General features: G+C 41.2%; 1 protein-coding gene across 1 annotated transcript in view; it reads right to left on the reverse strand.

Moving 5' to 3' along the window:
• Positions 1 to 26172, reverse strand: part of LOC122998676 (transcription factor IIIB 90 kDa subunit-like) — a 124774-nt gene that overhangs the window by 53411 nt on the left and 45191 nt on the right. The window contains exons 12-13 of the mRNA XM_044375642.1: positions 25097 to 25432; positions 483 to 544 (exon numbers count right to left, since the gene is read on the reverse strand). Of these exons, the coding sequence (XP_044231577.1) occupies positions 483 to 544; positions 25097 to 25432 (398 nt within the window). The remainder of the gene's footprint in view (positions 1 to 482; positions 545 to 25096; positions 25433 to 26172) is intronic.

The following is a 26172-nucleotide window of genomic DNA, read 5'->3' on the forward strand; positions in this document are numbered from 1 at the left end:
TGATACTTACTGAGTTCAAGAGTGCAACGGGAAAAAAAGTCCCGCGGTTGCACAATATGTAAAACAGAACTTGCAAAGCACCACAATCTTTCTAAATTTGTTCATTTAAACGTTGAAAACGCCCCAGAAATGTGTTCTATAAGAGCAGGACTTCAAGAAGAAAAAAGCTTTTATCACTTCTCAATGCACAAAAAAAAAATAACTAATCACTTGTTCTTTGGCTTGTGACCAAACTATTCACACCAAATTTTCCTTGAAATCTGTTTTTGGAGATTTTCTTTAAAAAAAAAACAAACACTGTAAATATTGTGCAACAAGAGCTGAAAAGAGACACAGATGTGGAGTTTTTGGAGCTTTCACAGCATCTACAGGAGTGAGAATTCATTTCAGCAGTAAGAGTGGTACTTTTCTCTCGTGTGTATTTTAGGGTCACGTACATATTTAAAACTTAAGTGTGTTTCAGATAAACGGCAGGTACGTACCAGCTCTATCTCGCTGTCATCTATCCCACTCAGGTCCAGCTCCCCGCTGTCAGCAGCACCATCTGTCAAACAAACAGAAATCAGCATCAGCATCATCAGAAACTCACGTTTTCACAGCGGTTTTCCCGTCCCAGAGGGGGGGGGGCGAAAGAACAGGAAACAACAGCTGGCCTAAAACCTCCAACGTCCTGCTGCATCTCCTCCTGGAACATCTAGCACGGAGGGTTAATCAGCAAAATAATAATAAAAAATAAAAAAAACGCACTGTGACTCCTGATAAGATGTTAATAAGCTTAACCGGCGTCTAAGCAGATCTACCTTAACACACTTTCTTTTCAATTACGCTACGCTTTCTAGATTGCAGCTTTATTTTTTTTTATATACAGGCCGATGCTGAAACGGCAATTTGCATTTTTTCATGCGGCGTCGCTCGCGAAGGCCTCAGCCTCGCTCCCGCTTTTACCTGCGTGTGTGTGTGTGTGTGTCTTTGCGATGGAGCTGATTAAGCGAGTGAAACAATGCGTTGATAAAAAAAAAGAAATCCCTAGGTGACGGTTCAATTTTTTTTTTTTTTTTTTAGAAGAGAAAGGAAAATAGTTGGAATCTGATTGACTTTGATAAAAAGGAACAAAAGATTTTTTTTTTTCTTTGCAGGAGGAGGAGGAGGAGGAGGTGCTGGCTCTTGACAGGAGAAGAAAACCATGAATAGAAACTCAACAGCTTTTACTCCAAAAAAAAGATTCTCCACCTTGATTAGCTGTTTTGGAATAAAGTGCAACTCTTCTCCGGCTGCCTGCAGACATCAGACAGTCAATCAAAGGAGCGGAAAGAAACGTTTTTTTTTGTTTTTTTTTTTAAAAAAGGCGACATGTGGCAGGTTTATAAGAGTCGTTTAACTTCTGTCAGCTTTCTGCCTTTGACATGTTCACAGGGGCCCCTCCTTACTCGAGTTCAAACTCCCGACAGGACGGCAACTTCAAAAGACGTGGAAAGCCACCTGAGTCCACAGGCGGCTTTCCCGCTTCATTAGGGAGAGACAGGTGCGCAGACGAGGGGAGGGAACAGACGAGGAAATAGAGGAATACACCTAACTTCGACCTGTACGGGGAAACCGGGAGGTGAATAATCTAGTCAGTCATTTGAGTTCAAGTAACAGATAGCAGCTTCCTTAAAAAAAAAAGAAAACCGAGCTCCAGAGGGAAGAGACGGGTCAGTCGCTATCTGTCGGGCCCAGCCCCTCTAAGAACTTCCTCTCCGTGAAGTGTGAGGGGGGGAGATAAGACGGAGACAAGCTCTCTGAGAGAGATCGGCAGCTCCGGGAGGCAGAGAGGCAGCGAGACTAAGAGCTGATAACACCGGTCCAAACCCGGAGAGAGGAGGAGGGAGGGAGCAATTACCGAGTTATTATTCAGCCACAGCTTTGATATATCTACACTCGCTAATTTGATCATACCCGTAAAATCGTTCCTGGTTGGTGTGTAGAAGAATCTGCAGACCTGAGCCTCAGAATTTTATATTGGCTGAGTGTATCAGGAAGGTAATGATGGAATATGAGATACCAGTAAAAGATTGAATTTTTCCTGCATTTTGTCCTTTTGGGGAAAAAAGAGAAGACCGAGGTGGAGGTCATGTGATCAAGGCCCCGACCGACGCCGTCTCCAGGTGTTGGAGATACTGCTGGATGTTCATGTCTGTTGGGGCTGAAGATCAGAGCTGCAACCATTAATTGATTAATCGATTAGTTGATCCACATCAATTTTGATGATCTATTAATCATTACAGGTCATTTTTAAGAAAAAAATTCTCCAGTTAAAGCTTCTCAAATGTGAAACTTGTCTGGTTTCTTTGACATTTGTGACATTTTACGGAGCAAATAACTAATCGATTAAAGCCAGAAAATAATCGACAGATTAATTGACAGAAGTGAGGTTACCAGACCTCTGTAGCTGTTACTGACATAACGCACCTGAATCTCTGAACTGTAGATGAATGAGATGCATTGTGGGTAATGTAGGTAGCAGGTGTTGACAAGGAAAAAAGAATGAATTGGATAGAAAGTCTCTAAATAAAAAAAAGATGCTTTATCCATCTTCAGACATTAAATATGTTTCCGTTTTTATTCGCATCCTCAATTTGCACAAAAAAAACGGAAGTGGCGAAAATTCAAAAAAATCTCAAAATATTGCAAAAAAGTTTTACGTTTGGAAAAGTTTGCACCAACGTGAAATAGAAATCATGAGGAGACTTAACGTTCCTCAAATTAAAACATGAAACAAACAGAAACGTCATATTTACATCATGTTTTCTAGATTCGTTTTTACTGTTTGAAGTTTTTTATTGACGTGATCTCGTTGTGTCTGCTTCTTCTGAAATGCTTTAACGGCACCATCTGGAAAAACAGCGTCATCAACTCTTCATCATTGATGAACCAAATCCATGTGATTATTCGACCACATTGATATTCTGGAAATCTGGTTAAATTTTGTGCTAAATTTGGACGGAAACCAAACTATTGTTATAGGAGTGAAATGCTACATTTGTGGATTCTTCTTCTTTTAATATATTCAACATTTCAGACACTTTTCAGTCAATAACTCAAAAACATTTTGCGGTTTGATATTACATGTTTCATACTGAACTACTGATCCACAAGGAGCAAACTCGCTCTTCTCTTCGATATGAAATCAGACGCTCAACAATCTAACTTAGAGCCTCTTGAAGAGACGACGCACAAACTACTCTGTAATGAATAACAGTGAAATGATGAAAACGCCATCTTTCTATACAAGGTGAGCGCCGAGGATTCCTTTGAAAGAAATGCCTTTTATCTGTATTGTGAATGCACAGCTGAAGAAATTCCTCACTGCAATGAAAATCTGACAAAGTGTGAAAAACCTCTTCAGGTGAAGGAAGAAAAATAAAGATGAACAAACACACACAAGAACATCTTTCAATCCTCTTTGAAGGTTTTTTTTTTTAAGAGGATATCAGAGTTCAATCGGCCAAACCATCGCCGACAAAAACAGGAATTTCACCTCCTTTCAGAGAAAGATTGTTTGGCTCCAGTGACTCCAGAGCGGAGACATGGGAGTCAGATTAAGCTGCATTAAAAGTGCATCTCTGACAGCTGAAGTGCTGCACTAAATGAGATGTTTCCTTATTAACAGAAAACAAAGTATTCTCTGCCATCTGGCCTCCGCTCGCTGGAAATGTTTAGCGTCGCTTTGAATAAGAAGTGGATTACATCGTCTCATTAGAAGAAGCAGAAGAAGAAGAAGAAGAAGAAGAAGAAAGCGGCCCACACTCGCAGCACATTCTCTAAACTTCCAAATCCTCCCTGATGAACGTGCATTCAGTGAGAAACTAGTTTCCTCTTCCTGTCCAGGCTGACAGAAGCCTCCAGTCTTTTGGCAGCAGCTCAGTAACTCCGCTCTGCCTGCATATCAATGCAGAAAGAAAAACAAGGATTCTCCCTCGAACATCTTTTTTCTTGTTCAGAGAGCTTCTGCTCTCCAGCAGTAAATCCCGCTGGAACACACCTCTGACCTCATACTGAGGGAAGAGCAGAGGGAAGGATCCCTCCGCCAAAATGTACACCTTAGATGAATAAATTATTATTTTTTTTTTAAAAAAAGGGAGGAAGAGAGAAAATAATGGAGACAAGCAGCTAAAAGGCAGCGATGGAGAGACTGTGACTGAGATTATTTATGACAATTATTCTTCCTTCTTTGGTATCAAACTACTTTTACTGAATTTGAACGTTTTAAATTAACTAACATTTGCTAATTTTCACTGTACTTAAAGGACGAGTTCATCTAAATTGCAAAAACCCAAAATACTTCTACTTCTATACTTTACACTTCAGATTTTAGATATAAAATAAATATATTAGCTATTAGGGCTGGGCAATATATCGATATTATATTGATAACGTGATAGATATTGTAATATTGTGATATGGTTTAAGTGTTTTAAAGGCTGCATTACAGTAAAGTGATCTAACTTTCTGTTCTAGCTGTTCTATTATTTATCTTTACCTACTTAGTCATTATATCCACATTACTGATGATTATTCATCTAAAATCTCATTGTGTAAATACTTTGTGAAGCACCAACAGTCATCAATACATCCCCAAGATTGTCACAATATTGATATTGTCGCCAAGCCTTACTGGGAATAGTTGAGACTCTCAAAAAACGGAGAAAAAGGTCTTTGTGGAAATATCAGAAATGCTCCTTTTTGTCTAAGAAGATTTGATTTGCTGTATAGAAATAATGTCTGTATCTATATAGACTGGTAACAGGAACAATAGTTCATCAAATTAATGCTAAATTAGTGGGCACAACCATGAAAACAAAGAGTATAAATCATAAAATCCTTTTGGTTTCAGATTTTTTTTCTCAAAGGAGAACAAAGGACAAGTGATTTACAGAGCAGGAATATTACTGCAGTAGACAAAACATGCAAAAAAAAAAGAGAAAGAAAGCAAACTAACACACCCAAACTCTTCATAATGAAGGGACATATGCCACCCAGTGTGATGGTGTGATGCTTTGATGTGTTTTTAATAGTTTTTGCACAACAGCGGAGGTTTACAGCACAGAGGAATAAGATAGATCAGGCTTTGGATTGGATGTTGGTTTGGCTCTGCACATGAGATTTATTGACAATAAGAAAAATATAGAAAACCACCAGCTATGTTTTTTTTAAAGGACAACTCCGTGTACCAGTACTTTTTCCGAGTGGTGTCCTCCCTCATCACGACTTGTAAGCTCCTTCATTTGTGTCACAGTGAGTGTACTCATATTTGCTCACAGCGGTGCGTTCAGCAGAAGTCTGACAAGATGCCAAATTCAATTTTGTTTGGCGAATACTGCCAGCCTAAAGATAAATCTAGTAAGAAACAGAGGAGGACGGTGTAGCAGTGGTCTGATTCATCTCGGAGGAATGCACCACCGCTGTGCCCGCGAGCTGTTAACTCTATCACCCTGTTCTCTCCTTGTCCTCAGAGACAGGTAACCTGAACCCAGATTTACCCCTCCCTTATACTGCCATAGAAATACCCTAAAATACCCCCCCTCCCCCTCCCCCCCGTCTCCCACACCATATCGCCGTGTCCCAGGCGGCGGCGGCAGGCCTGTCTGATGTGGTCAGGAGAATAAGATGCTTCGCTGCGGAGGCTCTCTAATACCAAAGAAGAAGAAAAAAAAAAAACACAAAGAAACTGAGAAAATGTGCCCTGCAGGAACGAACACTAACAGGTGAAGGAGACGGCCTTTTGAAGACAGCTCAGGAGGGAGAGAACAAGAGATTTAAAAGAACGAGAGGGGGGGGGGGGAGCCTGTGGGTGAGAGACTGAGCCAAACACAGAAAGTAAGATGCAGTACAGATATATTAAAAGAATAAGGCAGGTGGTTTTTTTCTAAGTTTCAACAAATGCCAAGAAAGACCAAAACCAACAATGTGTTCGTTTGTTTTGCAATACTTCCTGACTTCTTGACTCCTGTTTGTGGCTCTAAACTAAGTGGTAACTATCCAGGCTTGAGGCTGAATTATCTTTAAGTGCAACCGACGGCAACTAACTCCCATTCAAAAAGCCTCCGACGAGTCAATATGGTCTCAATTACTACATTCAGGCCGTCTAATAAGATTTGAAAATATATTAGTAGCTTTGATGTCTGCTGGGTGTTGATTGACAGCTTTGATTGACAGTTGACTCACACTAAATCACACTATTGTTACAATAATATCACTAAGTTTCATGTTACTTGCTTATGAAACCTGTCCTGTTAGCACATTTTAGCTAAATTAGCTAACGTTAGCCCAAGCGTGCTGCGCTCAGTGTTCCCCGGTAAGCTAATGTTAGCTTGGGTCCGAGGTAGCGGGGTGTCTTTCCAGAGCGTGAACAGCAACAACAACTCCACATTCCTTATTTGGAAGGTCCCGGCTCCAAACGGAGAAGATGGCGCCGACATAAGCTGCAACTCTGGGCTTCAAACCGGCTCAAATGTAAACCAACAGGTGACGTCACATCTCGCTGCATCCATCTTTATATACTGGCTAAACAGTTATCAATCATCATTTTGTTACTCAAATGTTACTCAAACAGGAGGAGATTGTGCATTTGTTAGGGACTATTTTCTGCTGTGGATGAACACACATTTGGTGTTCTAGTGAGTATTTATGGCAGCAGAGCGGTGTAGGCTGGAAATGGTTCAAAAGCATATCTCCAAGTGAAACAACATGGGGTTAAAGTTCAACAGAATCTGCATAACAAATCCAAATCTGTTCATTTACCTTCATGATTCTCATTAGATCGACTAGCAAGAAGCTACATTTGTAAATAATCAAAAACATAGATAGTCAATTTAGATGTGTAATCACATTTTGTCGGCTAAAACACATCAAATCTTACTGGTAGTCTGTCTGATGTTTACAATCAGTAGTTAAGTGGTCCGCTACGTCAGACCCAAGCTAACACTAGCTTACAGGGAACACCGAGCGCCGCACGCTTGGGCTAACGTTAGCTAATTTAGCTAAAATGTGCTAACAGGACAGGTATCATAAACAAGTAACGTTAAACTTAGTGAAATATTGTAACAATAGTGTGATTTAGTGCGAGTCCTGGAGTTGAGGAGAGCAGCAAGTGAGCCAACTGTCAATTTAGACGTTTAATCACATTTTGTTGTCTAAAACACATCAAATTTTACTGGTAAGCTGACCGATGTTTTACAATCTGTACCAATAAATCAGCTAATTGCAGAAATATTGGTGACACACATCAGACGATAAATGACAGGAAACTGAAGTCCACAAGACAAAAGTGAATGAGAAAAGTAGGCTGAGAAAGACAAAGAGAGGCTGAGCAGGAAAAGATTAAGAGAGAAAGAATGAGGTAAGTAGGAGATAGAGAGACAAAAAGACTGATGGAGGAGAACAGCAGGAGGGAAGACATGGAGGAATGAGCAGACAGCAGCTGAGAGACAAAAGACAAAAAAAAAGGAGGCAGAGAGAGAAAAGACAAAAGTTTAGAGGGTGAGAAAGAATATAGATGGAGAGAAAACATTAGGTTTGAGAGAGAGAGAGAGAGAAGGTAATACACTAAGGAGAAGAGACAAAAAGACTGGAGGGGAAAACAAATAAAAAGAGAGGAAGACGGCGGACACCGAGAGTGAAAAAGGAGAGGGGGGGGAGGCTTAAGAGGAGTTCACTGATCTCCCTCTAATCCTGAGCTGTATTTCATTTTGGCCTGATCTGAAGAGAACGACAGAGACAGAGAGAAGACGAGGGGAGAGGAGGAATAAAAAATGAAAAAAAAAAAAAGTCACGCTGGCTAAATTAAAAAGGAAGCGTCAGTCTGCTGACTCCTCCACACCTCCTGTCCTCTCCCTCCTTCCCTCTTGCCTCTCACTCTCCACCGCCCCCCCCCCCTTCCTCAAAAAAACAAAGAGTGTGTGTGTGTGTGTGTGTGTGTGTGTGAGAGAGAGAGAGAGATCTGGAGGATGAATGGAGCTGTGTAGCCCCAGTGCTGCAGGATCACTCATCATCCACACTTCAAAAGGAGCCCACATTATCCAGACTCACAGCTCTTGATGTCAGCAACAATCCTGATCCTCTCCTACATACCAAACCCCCCCCCACTACCCCCCCACCCCCCCTCAACCTGCGCCGAGCTCGGCCAACGGAGCTGCAGGGGAGGAGAGGTAGACGTTTTCATTTGTCAGGTTTCTGGCTTTTAGGTGGGATAGTGAGAGATCAAGTGGAAAGTGATGGCAAAATGAGAAAGAGAGAGAGATATGGCTACACTGACTCTAAATGTAGGGCAACTAATGACCTTTTTCTTAATTGTTTGGTCAAAAAAAAGTCAGAAAATGGTGAAAAATGTCAATCACAGAAGTCATATTCAGCTTACTATCATAGAAGATTAAAGAAAATAGTAATATCTAAGATAAACTTAGCTACAGATCCAGATTTATATTTGAAACGACACGTGTATCAACTCATCTTGAACGGCCGCTCCGTCAGAAATATGACAGGAAAGTTTTATGTTTTTATAGTGAATCCAAACATTCGCTGAGAGAGAGAGGATTCATCACATCACATCACATTGTTTTAATAAAGAAAAACACTGGAGGAGACGGTTAAAAAAAAAAATGTTGTCCCACATAATAACACTCGACTCGAGATCAAATATTGTTCTAACATGAAATGTGCAAATCACATCCAGTAAGTTCTCATGAATCACTTGTGTGTGTGTGTGTGTGTGTGTGTGTGTGTGTGTGTGTGTGTGTGTGTGTGTGTGTGTGTGTGGGAACACAGTTTTTAGGTGGGACTCTGCCAGTAACAATGAAAACCACCGTACAACATACAGCTCTATGTTCATAAGGTGAACATAGAGTCATTATTTTTATCATTGTTATCTTTTGGTTTAATCAGCTGCTCGTTAAAATGTCACGAAGTAGAACAAATGTTGGTCACAAGTTATCAGAATCCAAAGTCTTTAAATAGCTCTCTGTGTTGTTATCAAAATATTAACCATAAGTGTATTAAAGCTGTAACAGCAAATGTTTTATATCTTCACTTCATGAGTGACTTCATTAGTAACTATAAGATGTAATTAGTTGTTATATCCGTTATCAACAATCTATGAATCATTTTTTTCCAGCACTAGATGAAGATTATTTTTGAATTAAAGCTACACTGTCGTGGTCACATTATCTGTAAACTGATAAAACAAATGACTTAATAATGTATATAAGTAACGTACTTCTTGACCAAATCACAGGTCAGAACATACGTTATTTTTGGCCAAATCTGAGTCTAAAAAAGGGAGAATTAACTGACATTAGCCTGCATGTTGCAAAAGCTTTTCGTTAGCTTAACGTTTATCCTACAGCTTTAAGAAGAAACGATCCGCACTATGAAGACGTGTTTCATCTGCAGCCACGATCCAGATTACAGATCCATGCTGTTCTACTGTTGCACTTCCCTGGATCAGGTTGTCAGCTAAGTGCCTCGCATGCAAAAATAAATAAATAAATAAAGCAGCTCGTGGTGTATAAACTCCTTCCCTGCAGCAGTATGAGGTAATAAGGCTCGGTGCCAGCTCTGCCCCGGAGAAATAACCAGCCGGCCAAGGCAATAAATAGAGTGAGAGATTCTCGCTGACACGGGCGGCCGGGCGAGCCCATTAAAACCTGACCTCCACGACCTTGGAGGAGCCCAGACTGAGAGTCCGCCCACTCAACCACCTGCTCCTCCTCCTCCTCCTCCTCCTCCTCAGACACAGAGAGGAGGGAAGAGGGGAGGTATGTACATAGAGGAGCTGCTGGATGATAACACCCCTGGAGGCACAATGGAGTCCACTTTACATTTGACAGCGATGCTTATAAATGTGAAAACACGTATCCGAGGCTGCGCCGTTCTCTAAATGCTTTTTGTACAATCTAATATTTTTTATCACCTTCATAGTGATAGTAATCATGGGGGAAAAATGTGCTTGATTATTTCATTGTGCTGCAAGTGTTTATAAAGTACCTCATTTACAAGATAAGTGCAGTCGTTTGCCGGAAAACAGCAAAAATAATCAATGATGTCTCATTTTGCAGTGTTACAAATGCACATCGGATCTGCATAAAAAAATGAATCAATTGTAATAACTTTCCAACAAAAATCTCACAAAAAACAGTTTGCAGGTTTTGAACAGAGTAAGAGAAATATTAATCAATCCTTACAAAAACATAATTAGATGTAAATCTGTTTGTCTTTTATATACTCAGGAGGGCAAGACAATATCAGGTAATTAAACCAGCATTGGTAACAGAAGCCCGTCATGACATTTTATTGCCGCTTTCATACCTGTGATGATGACATTTATGATATTCTAATTAATGACTGTGTCCACACTCGCTGGTGTTTTCGTCTGCCGCCATGGTGACGGAGTCTCGGTGTGATATCCAACAGCTGGATTCAGCCGGGACGTCGTGGTTAAAGCGTCACGGGTCCTCGACGCAGCTTCACCTGGACTCACCTGCTCTTTTTATGCTTTTATGCTTTATCTTCTGTTTATCGTTTTTGACTTCTCCTCCTCTGTGAACCTTTTTTGGAACATTTTGATATAAACTTTCTGACTTTTTTTTTTAAACGTACAAATCCCCACAATGCAAACTGATTAGTTTAACTGTTATGATGTCATACATAAATGACAGAAAAGGTCATTTTTTTTTCAGTTTAGGCAACTAAAACTGCTGGTTTAAGGTTGGAGAAAGTTTGCTTTTATGGCCAAAAGAAACCAACATTGACTGTTGGTAGCAGACGGGACACTAATAACAGGGTGTTTGTCTGCTTCAGTTATCAAATGTTTCAAATCGAATCACAATTTTGCACTTATCCTGAGGTTTTATGAGTCCGCATCATGCATGAACTTACAGGAAAGGCATTTGGAAGAAAAATTACAGAAAGAAAAGAAGTTCCTGCTACGTTTTTAGTACATTGTGAACAATCTTGCAGCTAGCATCTGTTCATGCATCTTAACTCTCCCTCTGTCCCCCCCCCCGCCCCCCCTAAACAGTCAGTATATGTTGGTGCCTATCAGATTAGCAAAAACATTTTTGGCTTCCTTCATTTTCAAGTCAAATTTCACACTGAGATGATAAAGTAGAAGGAAAAGCAGCTGTTTCTGCAGGAAAAAACTCAGATATGCACTTTAAAATACAAAGTCGACGCTGTGGACAGGATTTAAATTACATGGAAGACCGGTGAGTTTGCCAAAAAAACAGTAATTGCAGCTGTAATTATTACTGTGGTGGGGGGTGAAAAATTACCCAAATAGCCCCTCCAGAGTGCATTAAAATCACTGACCAGTGCAGGCAATGTTTAAATTACACCACCTTCATTACAGAGATAAACTCCTTTCCCAATTGGCCTTTAGATTGTTTGACAAACAACCAGTGCTGTCATTTGTCTGGTGAAGATTATCTGCAGTAACTCATTCATTCTGCACTGTATTCTTGTCCAGTCCACATATTGTCTTCTTAACATTAGCAGAAGCAAACAGGACTAAAAAAAAAAAAAAAACTGGACAAACATTACGTCATTTCTTTCCATTGTTATGTCTAACCGGCTTGTTTTTCAGTTACCTCTCTGCCATCTGTGGCTGTCCTCACAAATATGTGTGCTCTCAAAAATCTAAACAAATGGTTGTATTGAAAGTGATGACGAGCCTTTTCCACTGTGTGAGCTGCGCTTTGCATTTGATTTTCCAATCGATGATCAAAGAGACGTCCTGTCGATTTGTCCTGCTTTAGAATTTCGGGCCTATTTTCCAAAACGGTTTGTAATTTTTACAACAGAAGAGCAGGATGAATAAATCATCAGCAACGTAGGAGCATCATGAAATGAACTGAATGACTCTTTGATGGAGGAGGAGGAGGAGGAGGAGGAGGACTCTCTCTGGTCCGTCATGGCAGCTGAAGAATTTGGAGAATGCTGTCGTGAAAATGTTTAATATGTGGATTGTTGTGCATGAGAATGAAACATTAGGAAATGTCAGGCGGCCGCCGCAGGAATGTTTAGACAAATGTTGCCTTTGCCACGTTGATGAATCAGCTCTCTGTATCCTACATGCACCAAAACCACTGCCTCATCTGCACGACAGCTTTCTATGGAAGTAATCACAAGTCGAGATGTCGAATCAAAAAGGGAAAAAAAAAAAAATCCAACCTCGGATCCTTTTCTGCTGTTAAACATCAGTCTGTGATGTTCAAAGAGATGATTTTGTGATGAAAAGTGGCCATGTACTTTTTCTAATGTGCTGACTTTTCCAAGTGTTTCTGCTTCTGTTATTGATTTCCTACGTTTGGTTTCCAGTTGAAAATAAACAGTTGTATCCCTGATACCAAACTGAAAATATCTTGTGCCTTATGTAATGAGTTCTGGTCTCTGTGCCTCTGACAGATTTCTCTCTGTATGATGGTTGGACATCGCTGCAAAACGTCTCTTTTCAAAGTAACGATAAAAGCTGCCGATTACAGATGTTTTAAATCTTTAATAATGTTGAAACTGATGTTCCCAAACGTTTAAGCCAACATGGAGGAGAAGTCCTTGAAGCGCTCTGAAAGATTTTGAACATCTAGTATGACATGACAACTGCTGAGGATGACGGTGTGATATGATCGAAAGCTCCAGAACAGCCGCTAACGACTTCAGTTTACAAGGTCAAGAATTGACTTTCGATCTCAACATAAAAGCTTAAAAGTGGTTCAAGCTGAAGACCCTTGATGTCCCTTTTTTCTCAACATTACACTGTTTAAAACCTGTTACTAACAAAGTCCTGAAATCCATGAAGCTATCAACACCCAATGCTTTGCTCAAAGGCTCCTCACAGGTAGCTGCTGAGGCCGGCCAGAGTGAGAGGAACCAAACCTGTGGCTTTTTTTTTTTTATATATATGTATATACTTTATTGACCTTGGTGGCTCTGGCTTGGTGACAAGCTGTACTTCAAAAAACACATATTAATGAACTGACTAAGTCCTTAAAAGCAAAACTGGCATTCTTTTATAGAAATAAGGAGATGTATTACTCTGAATTTGCAGAAAGCAAATTGCTCAGTCAACCTTATTATCCGTTATGGACTATAGCGATGTAATTTATATGCACTCTCCTGCCTCTACTCTTAAACCTCTCCATGCAGTCTATCACTCTGCCCTTAGGTTCATAACGGGGACGGCTTTAGACCACGTTGTTGTAAACTATATGAGAAAGTTGGGTGGCAGTCGCTGGCGGTGAGAAGAGAACGGCACTGCATCTTATTTATTCATAAAGCACTTCTTGGCAAACTTCCTGGGTATCTCACATGTCTTTTTAACTATAGATCATTGTCACACTGCAATAGGTCCCCGAGACTATTTGGTCCTCGACAATCACCTTGTTAGTACAGAGATTGGGGAACTAAATCTGCAGAAACTTGTAAAATTAGACAAGTTAATCCCTTTTAATCAATTTTAATCTCTCTTGACTGACAGAGCAGTGTGAATGTAGGTGTTTTTGAATTGATGTCGCTTATGTTGATGTCTTTGGCCTGTTTGTTCGTCATTTTTTGTGTACTTTCATTGTTTTTATGTGTATTTTTATTGTTTCTATTAGTCTTATATATGATTTGTTGTTGATGTGTACTATAACTTTTACTTTTATAATCAGGGCGTCCTTGTAAAAGACTCTCAATGGCCTTCCCTGTTTAAATAAAGGTTATAAATTTGAATTCACAGTCCATAAAGGGTTCACAACCACCAATCAATCATGATTCGTAATTGGGTTTTAAGTTAAATAGTGATAGCTCCAATCATTAAAAATATAAATATTGCAAGGAGAAACAACAAAAAATAGCAACCTGTGGTATTTTAGCTACAACTCTGCTTGTTTTTTAATACCTTTTATCCCGACTGTCTCCACCTCAGAGGACTAAAACATCTCTTCAGCACCTTCATCTTGACAACATAAACACATTAACTTTGCTAAACGCTTCCTGCTGCTCCGCTCCTCTTTCAGCTGCGAGTCCAGCTTGTCTGAAGACGTTGCCATAAATGCAATTTCGATTGACCCGAGTGGGCGGAAGTCTCCTACAATAATAATAATAAGACTTCTTGAAAGGAAACGATATTTATTTCAAACCTGGACGTGGAGATCCGAGCGCTCAGACTCAGAGCTGCTTTGTGTTCCAGACAAAAAAACATTATTCAAGAAAACCGACTTTTTAAATTATTTATAAGATTGATGTTGTTGATACAGTGAATAACTTGCTGAGTGGTTGTATTGCATTGTATTATTGTTTCCATCAATGTTTTTGCCATGTCAGATCTGCCGTCCTGACCCCTCCCCCTGAACCATTGTGTTATCCTGACTTTTCCTTTTTCTGTAAGCACTCAACGCCCTGGCAGAGCTGGTGTGGTTAAAATGAAACTGTCCCAGGAGACCAACTTGCATTTAGACCCTGAGACTGTTGAAGTGTGAGATTTTTTTTTTAAGCAGCAACTGAATTGTAAATTGTCAAGTCTCCCAGTAAACCCAGCGAGCCAATTTTTACAAAACGACGTTTTCTCTCGACGTGTCAAACTTGGTTTTAGTGATGTCGCCACATGTCTTCACATCTGATATTTACTTTGATGAGCGCAGTGTTGTATTACTGATAGAATTGATAGCCAAAAAAAAAAAAAAAATCACATCTTGTTACAGAGAAAAGATCTTCATGTTTAAAAGAAAACGATGAAGCTCGGCAGGAGACGGGATGCAGACTGTGGTCTCTGGTGTCAAAGTGAAAAGCTTTTGATCGCCTGTTCGTCCACAAAAAAACCTCCTCCAAGAATCTTTTCTCCAAATATTTCATCCTGAAGATGACGGTTTGCCAAAATGTTGATTTCCATTTGTTGGAGTAAATACTTTAGAGTTATGAGAGTGCAGCTTTTCCATTTTTTATGATGTCTGCCTGCGAGCCAGCACTTTACAAGAATAGGTGTGTATTTTCCCCTCAGTTTTTTTTTTTTTTAAAGAAATGTCAATCAAACAAACACGACTGCTTTCCTGGTGAACATAAAGATAGTTCGTTTTGTGCTGTTTGTTCTCACTACAAAAAAAAAAAAAAAACAACAGCAGCTGTTTGTTCGGCCTCTGTTGGTCAAAGTTTCAGTCTGTAGTGATTCAGTTGATTCATGAAAACTTTTCTGCACGTTTTGAGTTAATCTCAAACACTGGTTGACCTGAGTGACACTCCTGCTAAAACCCCGTCCTGCTGTGTCAGTGTGTGTGTGTGTGTGTGTGTGTGTTGGGGGGAGGGGGGATAGGGGGGATAGGGGGCAGGGTGGGAGTGAAATCTGCTGTGACGTAACAGCCAGAGGCGAGCGCTTTCCTGCCTTTGCCTGCCTGCTAAACGGTAGCTGTCATCTCCCGTCAGGCTGGCGGCGGCAGACGAGACGGCTTCCCTTTCCCTCCTCGGGCCAGAAGACGCACATCATCTCCAATCACAGCCGGCTGCTGTGACGAGCCGCTACAGACATCTCACCAGAGAGACTGACTGCTAACTGCTGCTCACACACACACACACACACACACACGACAGCCTGATTTCATATTCCACACCACGCTGCTGCTGCTGCTGCTGCTGCTGAGGTAGCTTAGCTTCTACTGACTCAGTGAAAGCGTGTGATTGGCCGTCCACGGAGAGTGGCCTGAGCTGGAAATAAACATCACACTGTTGTTTCTGCTTCTGTTTCTGCTGTGTATCAGTGACGCCCGTCTCCCTGCGCTGTCATCGCCTGTCTGTCTGCCTGCCATCCAATCAGTCACTCTCCTCCTCTGAGAGGTCGCGTCCATCCGGCCATATGTCCGTCAAGCTCTACTGTATCGCTCCAGGCACCGTACACACACACACACACACACACACACACACACACACACACACACACAGAGGCCTGCCCAGCTGTCCCAGCAGCAGCAGAGAGGAAATGAGTGGAATGAGTAATTGGATAAGTTTGTGAATGGATTATTAGGATAAATTAATAATAAGTCATTATTAATTAAAAGGTCTAATATGCTTGATTTCCACAGTTCAACAGCACGAGGTGGCCACAGGTTGGGAATTTTGTTGATTGAACAAAACCAGTAAAATCAAATATTCATTTAACAGGTGCTGAGATTTATCTACTCACTCCCCCCTCCCCCCCACTCGCATGTTTGTACGATGCACTATACTCACGAGAACCATCACTGAGGCTGCAGGAGACATTTTTTTTTGGTGTAAGTTACAACAATAACGAAGGCTGTGTTCAAAATACTTCCTTCATTCACTCGTTCAATACTCGCTACATGACAGATGAGTCAAGTTTTTATATTTCTATATATCAGAAATCACAAATTTGTCTTCACAGTCTGTTCAACATCCTCCATCCTTCAACCCTCGACAGGTACAGAGCAGTACGATGAATAAAGATGACGAAAGTATAAACTGACAACATACTGTATATGAAGAACTCAGTAGTGAGCAGTGAATTGAGATTTTGGACACTTGCTAACCTTCATCACTCAGTGTGTTTACATGCAGCAGACAGAAGCAGGTTTTCTCCTCGACCTCTGACCTCGCCGCTCGCCGCTTTCTGACTTTTTTTTTTCCAGATCGGACAGACTGATAAGAACTTTTCCTGACGGCGTGAAACGTGTCTGAATTTAACAAATAGTCAAATGTTCAGCAGTGATATTTAGACTCCTACAAGCTACTTTGTTTTAGATTCAGTCAAACATCGGATGACATCATTTTAAACACGAGGACGCGTTGCTTCGTGTAACGATCTCTCCTGCACACGTGTTCCTGTAAAAATGCAAACATGGTGCAATAATCTGTGTTCTCCGGGAGAAATCTACCTGTAGAAACCAGGTTTCTCTAAACTCCTGATTACAGTAACCAGGTTTGTCATTTACGTGACAGTTAAGAGATCAACTCACTGGTTAGTTACAGTAAATGCATGTAAACACACTGAATGATGGCTGTAGTGTCACATTATCACATCTCATGTCTAACTGAGACAGAACAATGCAGATATCTGCACTAGTATGAAGAAAATCTCTGATAATTGTAGAGAAATTATTTTATATAAAGGAAATCTGCTAAACAAACAATCACTTTTAAGACTTGATATTAGAAAAATATCTTAAGATTTAAATCCCAGCTCAGAGTTGGGAACACTGGCGGCTGCTGGGATCAAACCAGTGACCTCCTGGTTTGAAGTGACTCATTAGCATAGCAAAAAGACAACACAAAAGGGGGTTGTAAAGCTTTTTTTTTTCTCTACGGCTCTGACTGCTGAGGAGGTAAAGTGTGGTGCCGCTGAAGCAAAGGATGAGACTTTGCATTTTCTTTCATCCTTGAAGGACTCCTCTGTGGACACAGAGAGAGAGAGAGAGAGAGAGAGAGAGAGAGAGAGAGAGAGAGAGAGAGAGAGAGAGAGAGAGAGAGAGAGAGAGATGAGACAGATGCTGCTCATTTAAAAGTCTATAATTGACTCAGCAGAGCTGCTGTCAGAGCGCAGATCTGTCACAGAGCTTCTACCACGCCCCGAAAACGCTGAGAGCTAAGATTTACTGCGGTAATTGCTGTTAGCGAGGAGGATGGATGGTAGAAAATCTTTTAGGACAACAACTTCTGGTCTGGGGAGCGATGTCGGTTTTCTTAAACGCAGCCTAACAGCTACAAAAACGGGGTGTGAAACCGAGTTAGATTTTAAAAATGAAATGGTTTCTTCAAAGGGTAGAAGGCTCTGATGAAATCTACAGTTTCACACACTTCAAACGGCCTCTTTTCCCCAGATGTTTTCAGGCAATAAAAACGGCAGAGTGGTTTGACAAGAGCTGGGGAGCCGCGCTCGCTGAGGTAGTTAAGGTCGGAGCAAACGTCATTGATTGAACTAAGTGCTCCGCTGAAAACACTGTGCCTCAAATCAATGCTGCCTCTAATGGCGCGGGGGCCACAGCTCCCCCAAGACCTCCGAGAGACGGAGTGACAAAGTCGCGCCGAGGTGCTGGAGTCTCTCTCTCTCTCTCTCTTGCTCTCTCTCTCTCTCTCTCTCACTCTCTCTCTCTCTCTCTCTCTCTCTCTCTCTCTGCGGGCCTCGGTTTCTCCTCCTCCTGATAGCGCGAGTTAATGAAAATGCCGTTACAGAGACAGGCCGTCGATGAGGCGTCCGAGTAAAACAGGGTGAAAGATAGAAAAGAGCTTAAACTAGGATGCACAGCTGACAGCGGCGCCATGACAACGGAGGGTTTCAAAAATAGATAAACGTTGCTGATGTTTGGGAACATTAAGACTTCGGGTTAATAATCTATTTAATCCTCTGCTGTGACAACTTCATCCATTACTCTCACTGAATACAAATATTATTAATTCATAAATTAATAACGAGGTAGTTGGAAAGATTTTACACTTTCCTGCAAGTAAATAAAGCAAGAAAGCAATAACTTCATTCTAGATGATGAGTCTGTCGATTACTGTATGAGTCTATTAACAGAAACTGAAGTTATTTTCAAGCAAAAGTACCAAACAATTAATCAATAATTCAAGAAAATAACTGGCGGTTTGTCAGTGCAGTCACTTCACTTCTGTTTTAACCCATTTTTGATCCAATATTCAACACAGTAAAGTCACTATTCTATTGTTTATGTGTATTATTATTTAAAAAAAAGTGAAGTTTAACAGTTTTTTACTCACTTGAATTACACTTTCAGCGTCCGAGTAGCTGCAAGGAGACAGACTGAAATACATGTTGTGGATGTTCATGTGCAGATTGGACACACAAACCTTCTTCCACACTTCGTCTTCACACGTGTGACGCTTTAAATGATGTATAAACAGAGACGTGTGCATGTTTTCAGTCTACGTCTGGAGGATATAAAAACGTCCTTTAGTGGGATTTTCATACAGATTTTATGTCCCAATCATCCAAAAAGTTCTAGTTGTGATTTCTGCTACAAGACGACAACAACAGCACTAAAAACAACTTCCTCTTGTGATGTCGACTAATCGTTTGGAGCTAAAAATCTCTGGTTTCAGCTTCTTGAATGTGAATGTTTTCTGGTTTCTTTAGTCCTCTGATAGTGATAGTGATAGTGATAGTGAACTGATGATCTCTGGGTTGTGGATTGTTGGTCATTTATGAAGTTGCATCTCAGGCTTTAGGAAACAGCATTTTTCAACATTTCCTGACGTTTTAAAGACCGATCGACTAATCTATTAACTGATAATGTTGTCAGTTGCAGCCTTAAACCAGTGACTTTGTTCCAAACTATCCCTGATGTTTTCTTTTCCTCAGAATCCAAAATTACACCCTCTCTCTCTCTCTCTCTCTCTCTCCCTCCCTCCCTCCCTCCCTCCAGTGCCATGCCCTCTACTAACAATGTCCACAAAAACTACACACACACACACACACACACACACACACTCGAGCACACAGATGAAAGACTCAGCCCTAATGACAAGGTACCCTGTCCACTTAATACTTCAAAGATTAAACCGAGGGGGGGGGGCCATGATACCCCCCCCCCCCCCCCCCCTCCAGGCCCTCCCCTCCCATATCCACCACAATTAGCCGAAGCCTGAACCGAACCAGAACCAGCCTGAATCCGCAGAACCTCGGTCTGCATGTAGCTCCCTGTAACCAGACTCCAAACAAACACAGAGACATGGAGATACACAAACACACACACACACACACAAACTCACACACACACACACGCACGCACGCACACACACACGCAGACTTCAATGTAACCGGAGACTAGACGTCTTTTTCCACCCACACCGGTCACACACAAATGAAATTACACACAAATAAACAGAGTCACAAACACAAGCCAATAACCAACTCGCATCATAAATCGTCCGTGTCGACCCGAACGGGCCGAGGAAATAAACTGGAGAGTCGGGAACAAAAAGTTCACTGCGTCTCAGTAACCGCCGAGATCATGCCAAGAAGTCTTATGTCATGTTTTTTTTTTTTTTTTTTTTTGTTATTTACTGTCGTGCATCTTAAGATTGTTGAATCCGTGTTGTAAAAAAAGGAGGAAAAGAGGAAGATGAGAAAACGGCAGAACGTGCAGAGAATGTTCTGCACCTCAAAGTGAAGGAATTTAAATATTGTAATCTGGTGTGAACAACAACATCACTGTGAAATCAGAATACGCTACCGGAAGCTTCGTGTTTTTGGTGCATCTGTGCTTCAGATGCTTGAGTAAATGGACTGTAAGTGCATTATATCTGCTTTTATATCACATTGCAAGGTGCTGTTAAAGCACTTCCATATACGGACAGGAGGAACCACCGACGAAGGCCGAATCAGTTCTCTCTGCTCCGTACTGTCGTAAAAACAGCCTGCTGCTCTGTTCTTTTCTAATAGAAGAAGGAGAGGTGACAGCGAACGATAAAGATGGACGTAGCGAGGTGTGACGGCGCCCGTTGGTTTGCTTTGGAGCTGGTTTGAAGATGATTGACTTGGTATTTCTAGAGAGAAGTTGAGGCTTTTTGAACGAGAGTCAGTTGAAGCATCAGACAGTGTTTGGTTGCACTTTCCTGCTACTTGGTGGAAAAAAAAAATAGCTCGTTATTGGAAAACGCTACGTGATTCTGAAAACACCGACGCTGCTGGAACAATAGTGGGGATTGTAATTAAGAAAGTACGCTGACAAAACTCAACCGAGGCAGCAAAATGCAACCAAAAAAACTTGTGAGTCTTTGACTGATCTGTGACTTTAAAAGTAAGAATAGAAAGAACGGTCACATGATTAAAAAAAAGGCTAAAATGGCAGCACACAAACCAACACACACACACACACACACACACACACACAGTACCAAGAGGAATAAAGAAAAGACGGATATTCTCTCTCTCTCTCTCTCTCTCTCTCTCGGGGGAACGAGCAGCATCTCTCTAATCATTCGGTCCCCCCGGTGAGATCAGCCTCCAGTCCCACCGGCCAACAATTAAACCCCTTCAATCACAGCCGTGTTTCATGTTTTAATGACGATTCTGTCGTTCACGGCCGCGTACGATGAGCCTCATGATGCATGGACTCTCTCTGCCGATGACTCAAACTGATGTCACTCCATAACAAAAAAAAAAAAAAACAGTTTTAGCTCATGGTTCACGGCGGCGCGGCGATGGCGGCTCTGGTCGCTCTTAACTGTGTCTCTGTCGTGTGCTCACGTGACGGGATGATGTCAGAGGCCTCGGGGGGGGACGTTTTCATTTTCATCAGGGAGGTTTGACTTTTTTTGACCGAGAAACCTGGAAGTTGTAGGTTTTTCATTTTTGTATTTATCCCCTTTTCAGACATGGAACCTGTAACATCACTGGTTTCATCAGGATGTTAAAGTGACGGCTTCTTGTGATACAAACAGAGGCGACTTATGTAATCGCTCCTTTTGGTTTTATTCAGATATGACGGGACATTTATGGAAAGAGATGAAGCTCATGCTATAGAGCTGCAAATATTAGATAGTTGATTGATTGATTAGTCTATTTTTATAATCACTTCAGTCATTTCTTAAGCATATATATCAAATATTTGCTGGATTTACTTTTTCAAATGTGATGATTTAACACTTTTCTTTGTCTTATATTAAACTGAATATCTTTGGACTGTTGGTCAGACAAAAGGAGACATTTAAAGAAATAACCTTGACAAATAATCCTCAGATAAATCCATAACGAATATAATTGTTAGCCTAATAAAGAAGATCAACTTTTTACATGTCCAGGATGCATCACTGATTGACATTTTTACATCACTTTCATTATTAAACGTTACTAGAGAGCAAATTCTGCCGCCTGTCCAACAATGCACAAGCAGTGTGAATGACAGGATGTTGAGTTGCCACCGTTTAATTCCTGTTTTCTCACATGCTGTATGTACGGAAAGCGTTTCGCTGGATGTACTCGACAGACGGCGTAAAACTTTAAATCAAGCTATAGAGAAGGAGACGTGAAGGTCTGATCTGGTCTCTTCTGCTGTCGTCACATCGTAGGGAAAACTGTTTTATAGATCGATTTGATATGAGAACATCAACTCCTTAAAAATCGGCTCTTTAAAACCGTTTTATTTTGTGTATTAAACTGATTTCGTGCGGAGGAGATGATGATTGAGATATCAGATTTGCTCCGAGTATTTGCGGTTCCACTTGTAGCTGCTTGTTTTTCTGTGTAAACTGTTTATTCTGGCGCACGGTTCCCTCCTGATGTCACTGAGAGCATCTGTTTAAATAAACAATTAAATACAACGCTCATAAAATAAAAAAGATGTCGTTAGAAGGTGAAATAAGATGCAGATTTCTTCCTCTCTGTACATGTTTGACCTTTATCTGACAGCGTTCGGTTCAGACTTCCCTTCATGACTCGTATGTAAAAGCGACACGGTTGCTTATTCACATTGAAATTGCCAGATTAACATAAAGGGCGTGGATCTCTCAGAGGGGCTTTTGACTTGCTTAAAAAGTCCTTTAGAGCGTTAATGTGATGTAGCAAACGAGCGTTTCTAAATAAAGAGCCACATCATTCACACTTTAGCCGTTAGCGGACGTTCTTCTCCGGAGGGAACGTAAAAGGGATCAGAGTCTTTACTTATGGATACTGCTGCAAGGATTCAAACCTGTGACCTTTAAGATACAGGATGTTCTCCCCACCCCCCCTCCCCCTCCCTCCCTCCTTTCTCCCTGCCTCCATCCATCAAAACACACTTCACCTCCTCCCCACCGTGGCCTCTCATGACTCCCCGTCCTCCCACTCAGAGCCATAAAAACACAGGTTTCCTCATCAGGACAGATGTAGCCGCGCGGCGCTATTACCTCGCATCCATCAACGCCTCTGCACGACTAGATAAAGGGAGTAAGGGGGGTGGTGAGGGGGATGGAGGGTGGGGGGGGGGGGGCGTAGAACATCCTACTTGTGTAATTAGGTAATTATGGGCGACGCATGATGGATCCCTGTAGTTGTTGTATTTTTGAAACTGTTAATAAGTCACGCTGACAGAGAGGGTGTGATCACTCCTACAGTTTGTTTTCTTTTTTTTTCCTAATCCTAACCACAGCGGAAAAAGTTCAGTCTGTTTTTGTTTTTAAGCTCACTTGGTTCACATTACCTGACTGCATGTGAACAAGAGCCTGTAAACCGCCCACAAATCTCATGAACAAGTGTTGCGTGTGTGTACGTGTTTTAATCCTCCGCGCCACAGAGCTCCGACCCTCTCATCCACCCAAAACTATTAAAAACACATCAATGAGCCTCACCGCAAACACCTTCCTGCTGCCAGAGATACTCACTACAGCACCAAATGTGGATTAATACGCCACTGAAAGTAGTCCCAGACAAACGCACTTTTACTAACAGCTACAACAGCCGGCTGTTTCAGGAAATTACTGAGACTTTTAAAAAAATAAAAGTATAGAGTGTTCTGTATTCCTATTTCAATTCTTTCTTTAAACTCCTCAATGTCGCTGAACATAGAAACTCAGGATTCTCTTTGATAATGTGACGATCCTTTAGGTTTATATTAAGACCACCGGTTTCAATTATTTCAACTTTGTTTCTGAGAAATCACGTTTTGTCTGTGATTTCGGCCGACAGCTAAGAATACTACAATACCCATGAGCCTCGGCCACCGTTGCCATGGAGAAGAAGCCAGTCAGAGGTGTGAATCGGAGCGTTATGAAGTCTAAAAGTGACCCAGAAATGAAAAGTGAACGGATTCACTCTGATATTGTAAAATCAGTTTTATTGGCTTCTGCCCTCCGTTAGCAGCACATGTGACTGAATATAAAGCTCGTGATTGGCCGTTTCTTGCTGTACCTTGGGAGTCGTAGTTAACTTCTACTCAGGTGTCTTCAACTTTTCATTTAAGAACCAGATATTTTCTAACACAGTTGTTCATCTTATGTGCTGATGATTTAACCAGGAGAGTTTCATGTTGATCTTAAGTGTTAGAAGAGCTCAAACTGTGAGTAACGTAACATTATCTATGAGGAAAAATGAACAAGACTTTTACTTCCAGAACCAAAGGCAACTGAAATATCTCCTCCAACTTCACAACTCTATATAGAGATTCATATTTACTACATTGTTTATCCTAGGAGGATAGGATATTATGTAATACATGCTCAGTGCAAAGACATTTAAAAAAAAAAAATTAATTAACATTTTTTCCCTTTTCTGGAGCCGTTTCACCAATAATCAATAGTTTCCATCAACAGCACACTCAAAACTTCTGTTGTTTTTTTTCCCCTCATTGTTTGTCTGCATACAAACAGTTTTACTATGAGTATACATGTTTTCATGACATTATTTGGTTCAACCGAGTTTAAACGCTTTACTTAATTCTCACCTGGACACAAACGCTGTCAGACAAACTCTCTGGAGAGGAACGCTTGACATGAACGTGCTGCAAATAAACGAAACATCAACAAATTGCAGCCTTTTTAGGCGCGAACCCACATGTCGACTGTTTCTGTTTCGAGGGTTAAAGAAACCGTGCCTCCTGAGCGTCTCACACACACACACACACACACACACACACACACACACACACACACACACACACACACACACACACACACACACACCTCCTTCATGTCTGCGGCTCAAGACTAAAAAGGGTGAAACGTAATAAGGGATGACAAATTTCACACACATGGCTCAGTCGATTTCATTCTGGCGCGGAGTTAATTCCAACAATTAAACCTGAGAGAGCATTCTTTAACTTGATTATGGGTTATTATGGTGATACAGTGCTTTAGGTAGCAGACACAGTCAAGGATGAAATGTATCAAATCATCCCTCGAGGGTATTGCCGCTTTTATACAGATGTTTGCTCAATCAAACAATATAATGGCTGAAACGTTGCCTTAAAAACACCAGATTCTTCAAATTGCTTGACTCTGACTGCTGTTTGTACAGTCAAGATTTATTAACTACAACCACTCTTCCTCCTCATCTGCTTGCAAATAGATGACGTTTAAGAAAACAAACCTAAAAAGCTTTTTTTTTTTGATGATGAAAACACGAAAAACAACTTCCGTCTGCGCTCACCGTTCTCCTTCTCGTCTCCGACGCAGTTGCTGATGGACTCTTTGAGACCCAGGGTGGCTGCGGTGGGCATCGTGCCCAGGATGGACGCCAGCGACGGGCCTTTTCGCTTCGGGACGTTCTCCTCCTCCTGCTGCTCCTGCTGCTCCTGCTCGTCCTCCTCTGGCGTCTTCTGCTCGAGTTTTATCAGAGCCTCCAGCGTGAGGTCGCCGAGCTCTTTGCCGAAGTGCTTGGCCACGGCCTGAAGCTCGTCCTCGTCCTCGTCGTCGTCGTCCGCTTCCTCGTCGTCCGCCAGCTTAGACGACGTGGAGAGGATTTCGTCGATGTCGTCGTCACCGTCTGGGAGAGGGACGGAGGGAGTTTGAAACAGAATTAATGTGGTTCAGACGATCGGCTACAATAGTTAAATAAGTCATCAGTCTTTTTTTCCCACCATTAATATATGAAATGAAATGAACATGTTATATATGGTGAATAACACATCTACTGTACAGGCCCCTAAAAGGCTTTTTTATATTTGATTATAAAGTTTAAAAGGTGTTTTTTGCGTTATTAATTTCAGACGCACTTTCTAATTCCCCTGAATGAGAGTGTTAGCTAGCTAGCTTAACAGCAAAACTAGCTAGATCCAACTGTACAGGCCCCTAAAAGACTTTTTTATATTTGATTATAAAGTTTAAAAGGTGTTTTTTGCGTTATTAATTTCGGACGCTCTCTCTCATTCCCCTGACTGAGAAAGTTAGCAAGCTAGCTTAGCAGCAAAACTAGCTAGGTCCAGCACAAGAGTAGTGATGCACAAAAAAATTCCTCCAACAACAAAATAGGTTGTTTTGTCTCCAGAAACAACCCATATTAAGAATTTTCTGATCAAGTGCCCCCTTTTTTGTCACATTTGTTCCAAAATGCATAAAATAACTGCAAGAATCAAGAAGCTTTCTACTCTGCTAGCGCTAATGTTGAGGTTTAGTTAAGTTTAGGCAGCTAACACGACTCGGTTTAAGTTACAGAAACATCAGGTTTACTTTTGTGGTAAAGACCATTCCTGATGAACACTTTATTTTTAGGTTTTTCAAGGATTT

Source organism: Thunnus albacares, chromosome 15 (genome assembly GCF_914725855.1).
Source record: "Thunnus albacares chromosome 15, fThuAlb1.1, whole genome shotgun sequence".
Taxonomy (NCBI): Eukaryota; Metazoa; Chordata; class Actinopteri; order Scombriformes; family Scombridae; genus Thunnus; species Thunnus albacares.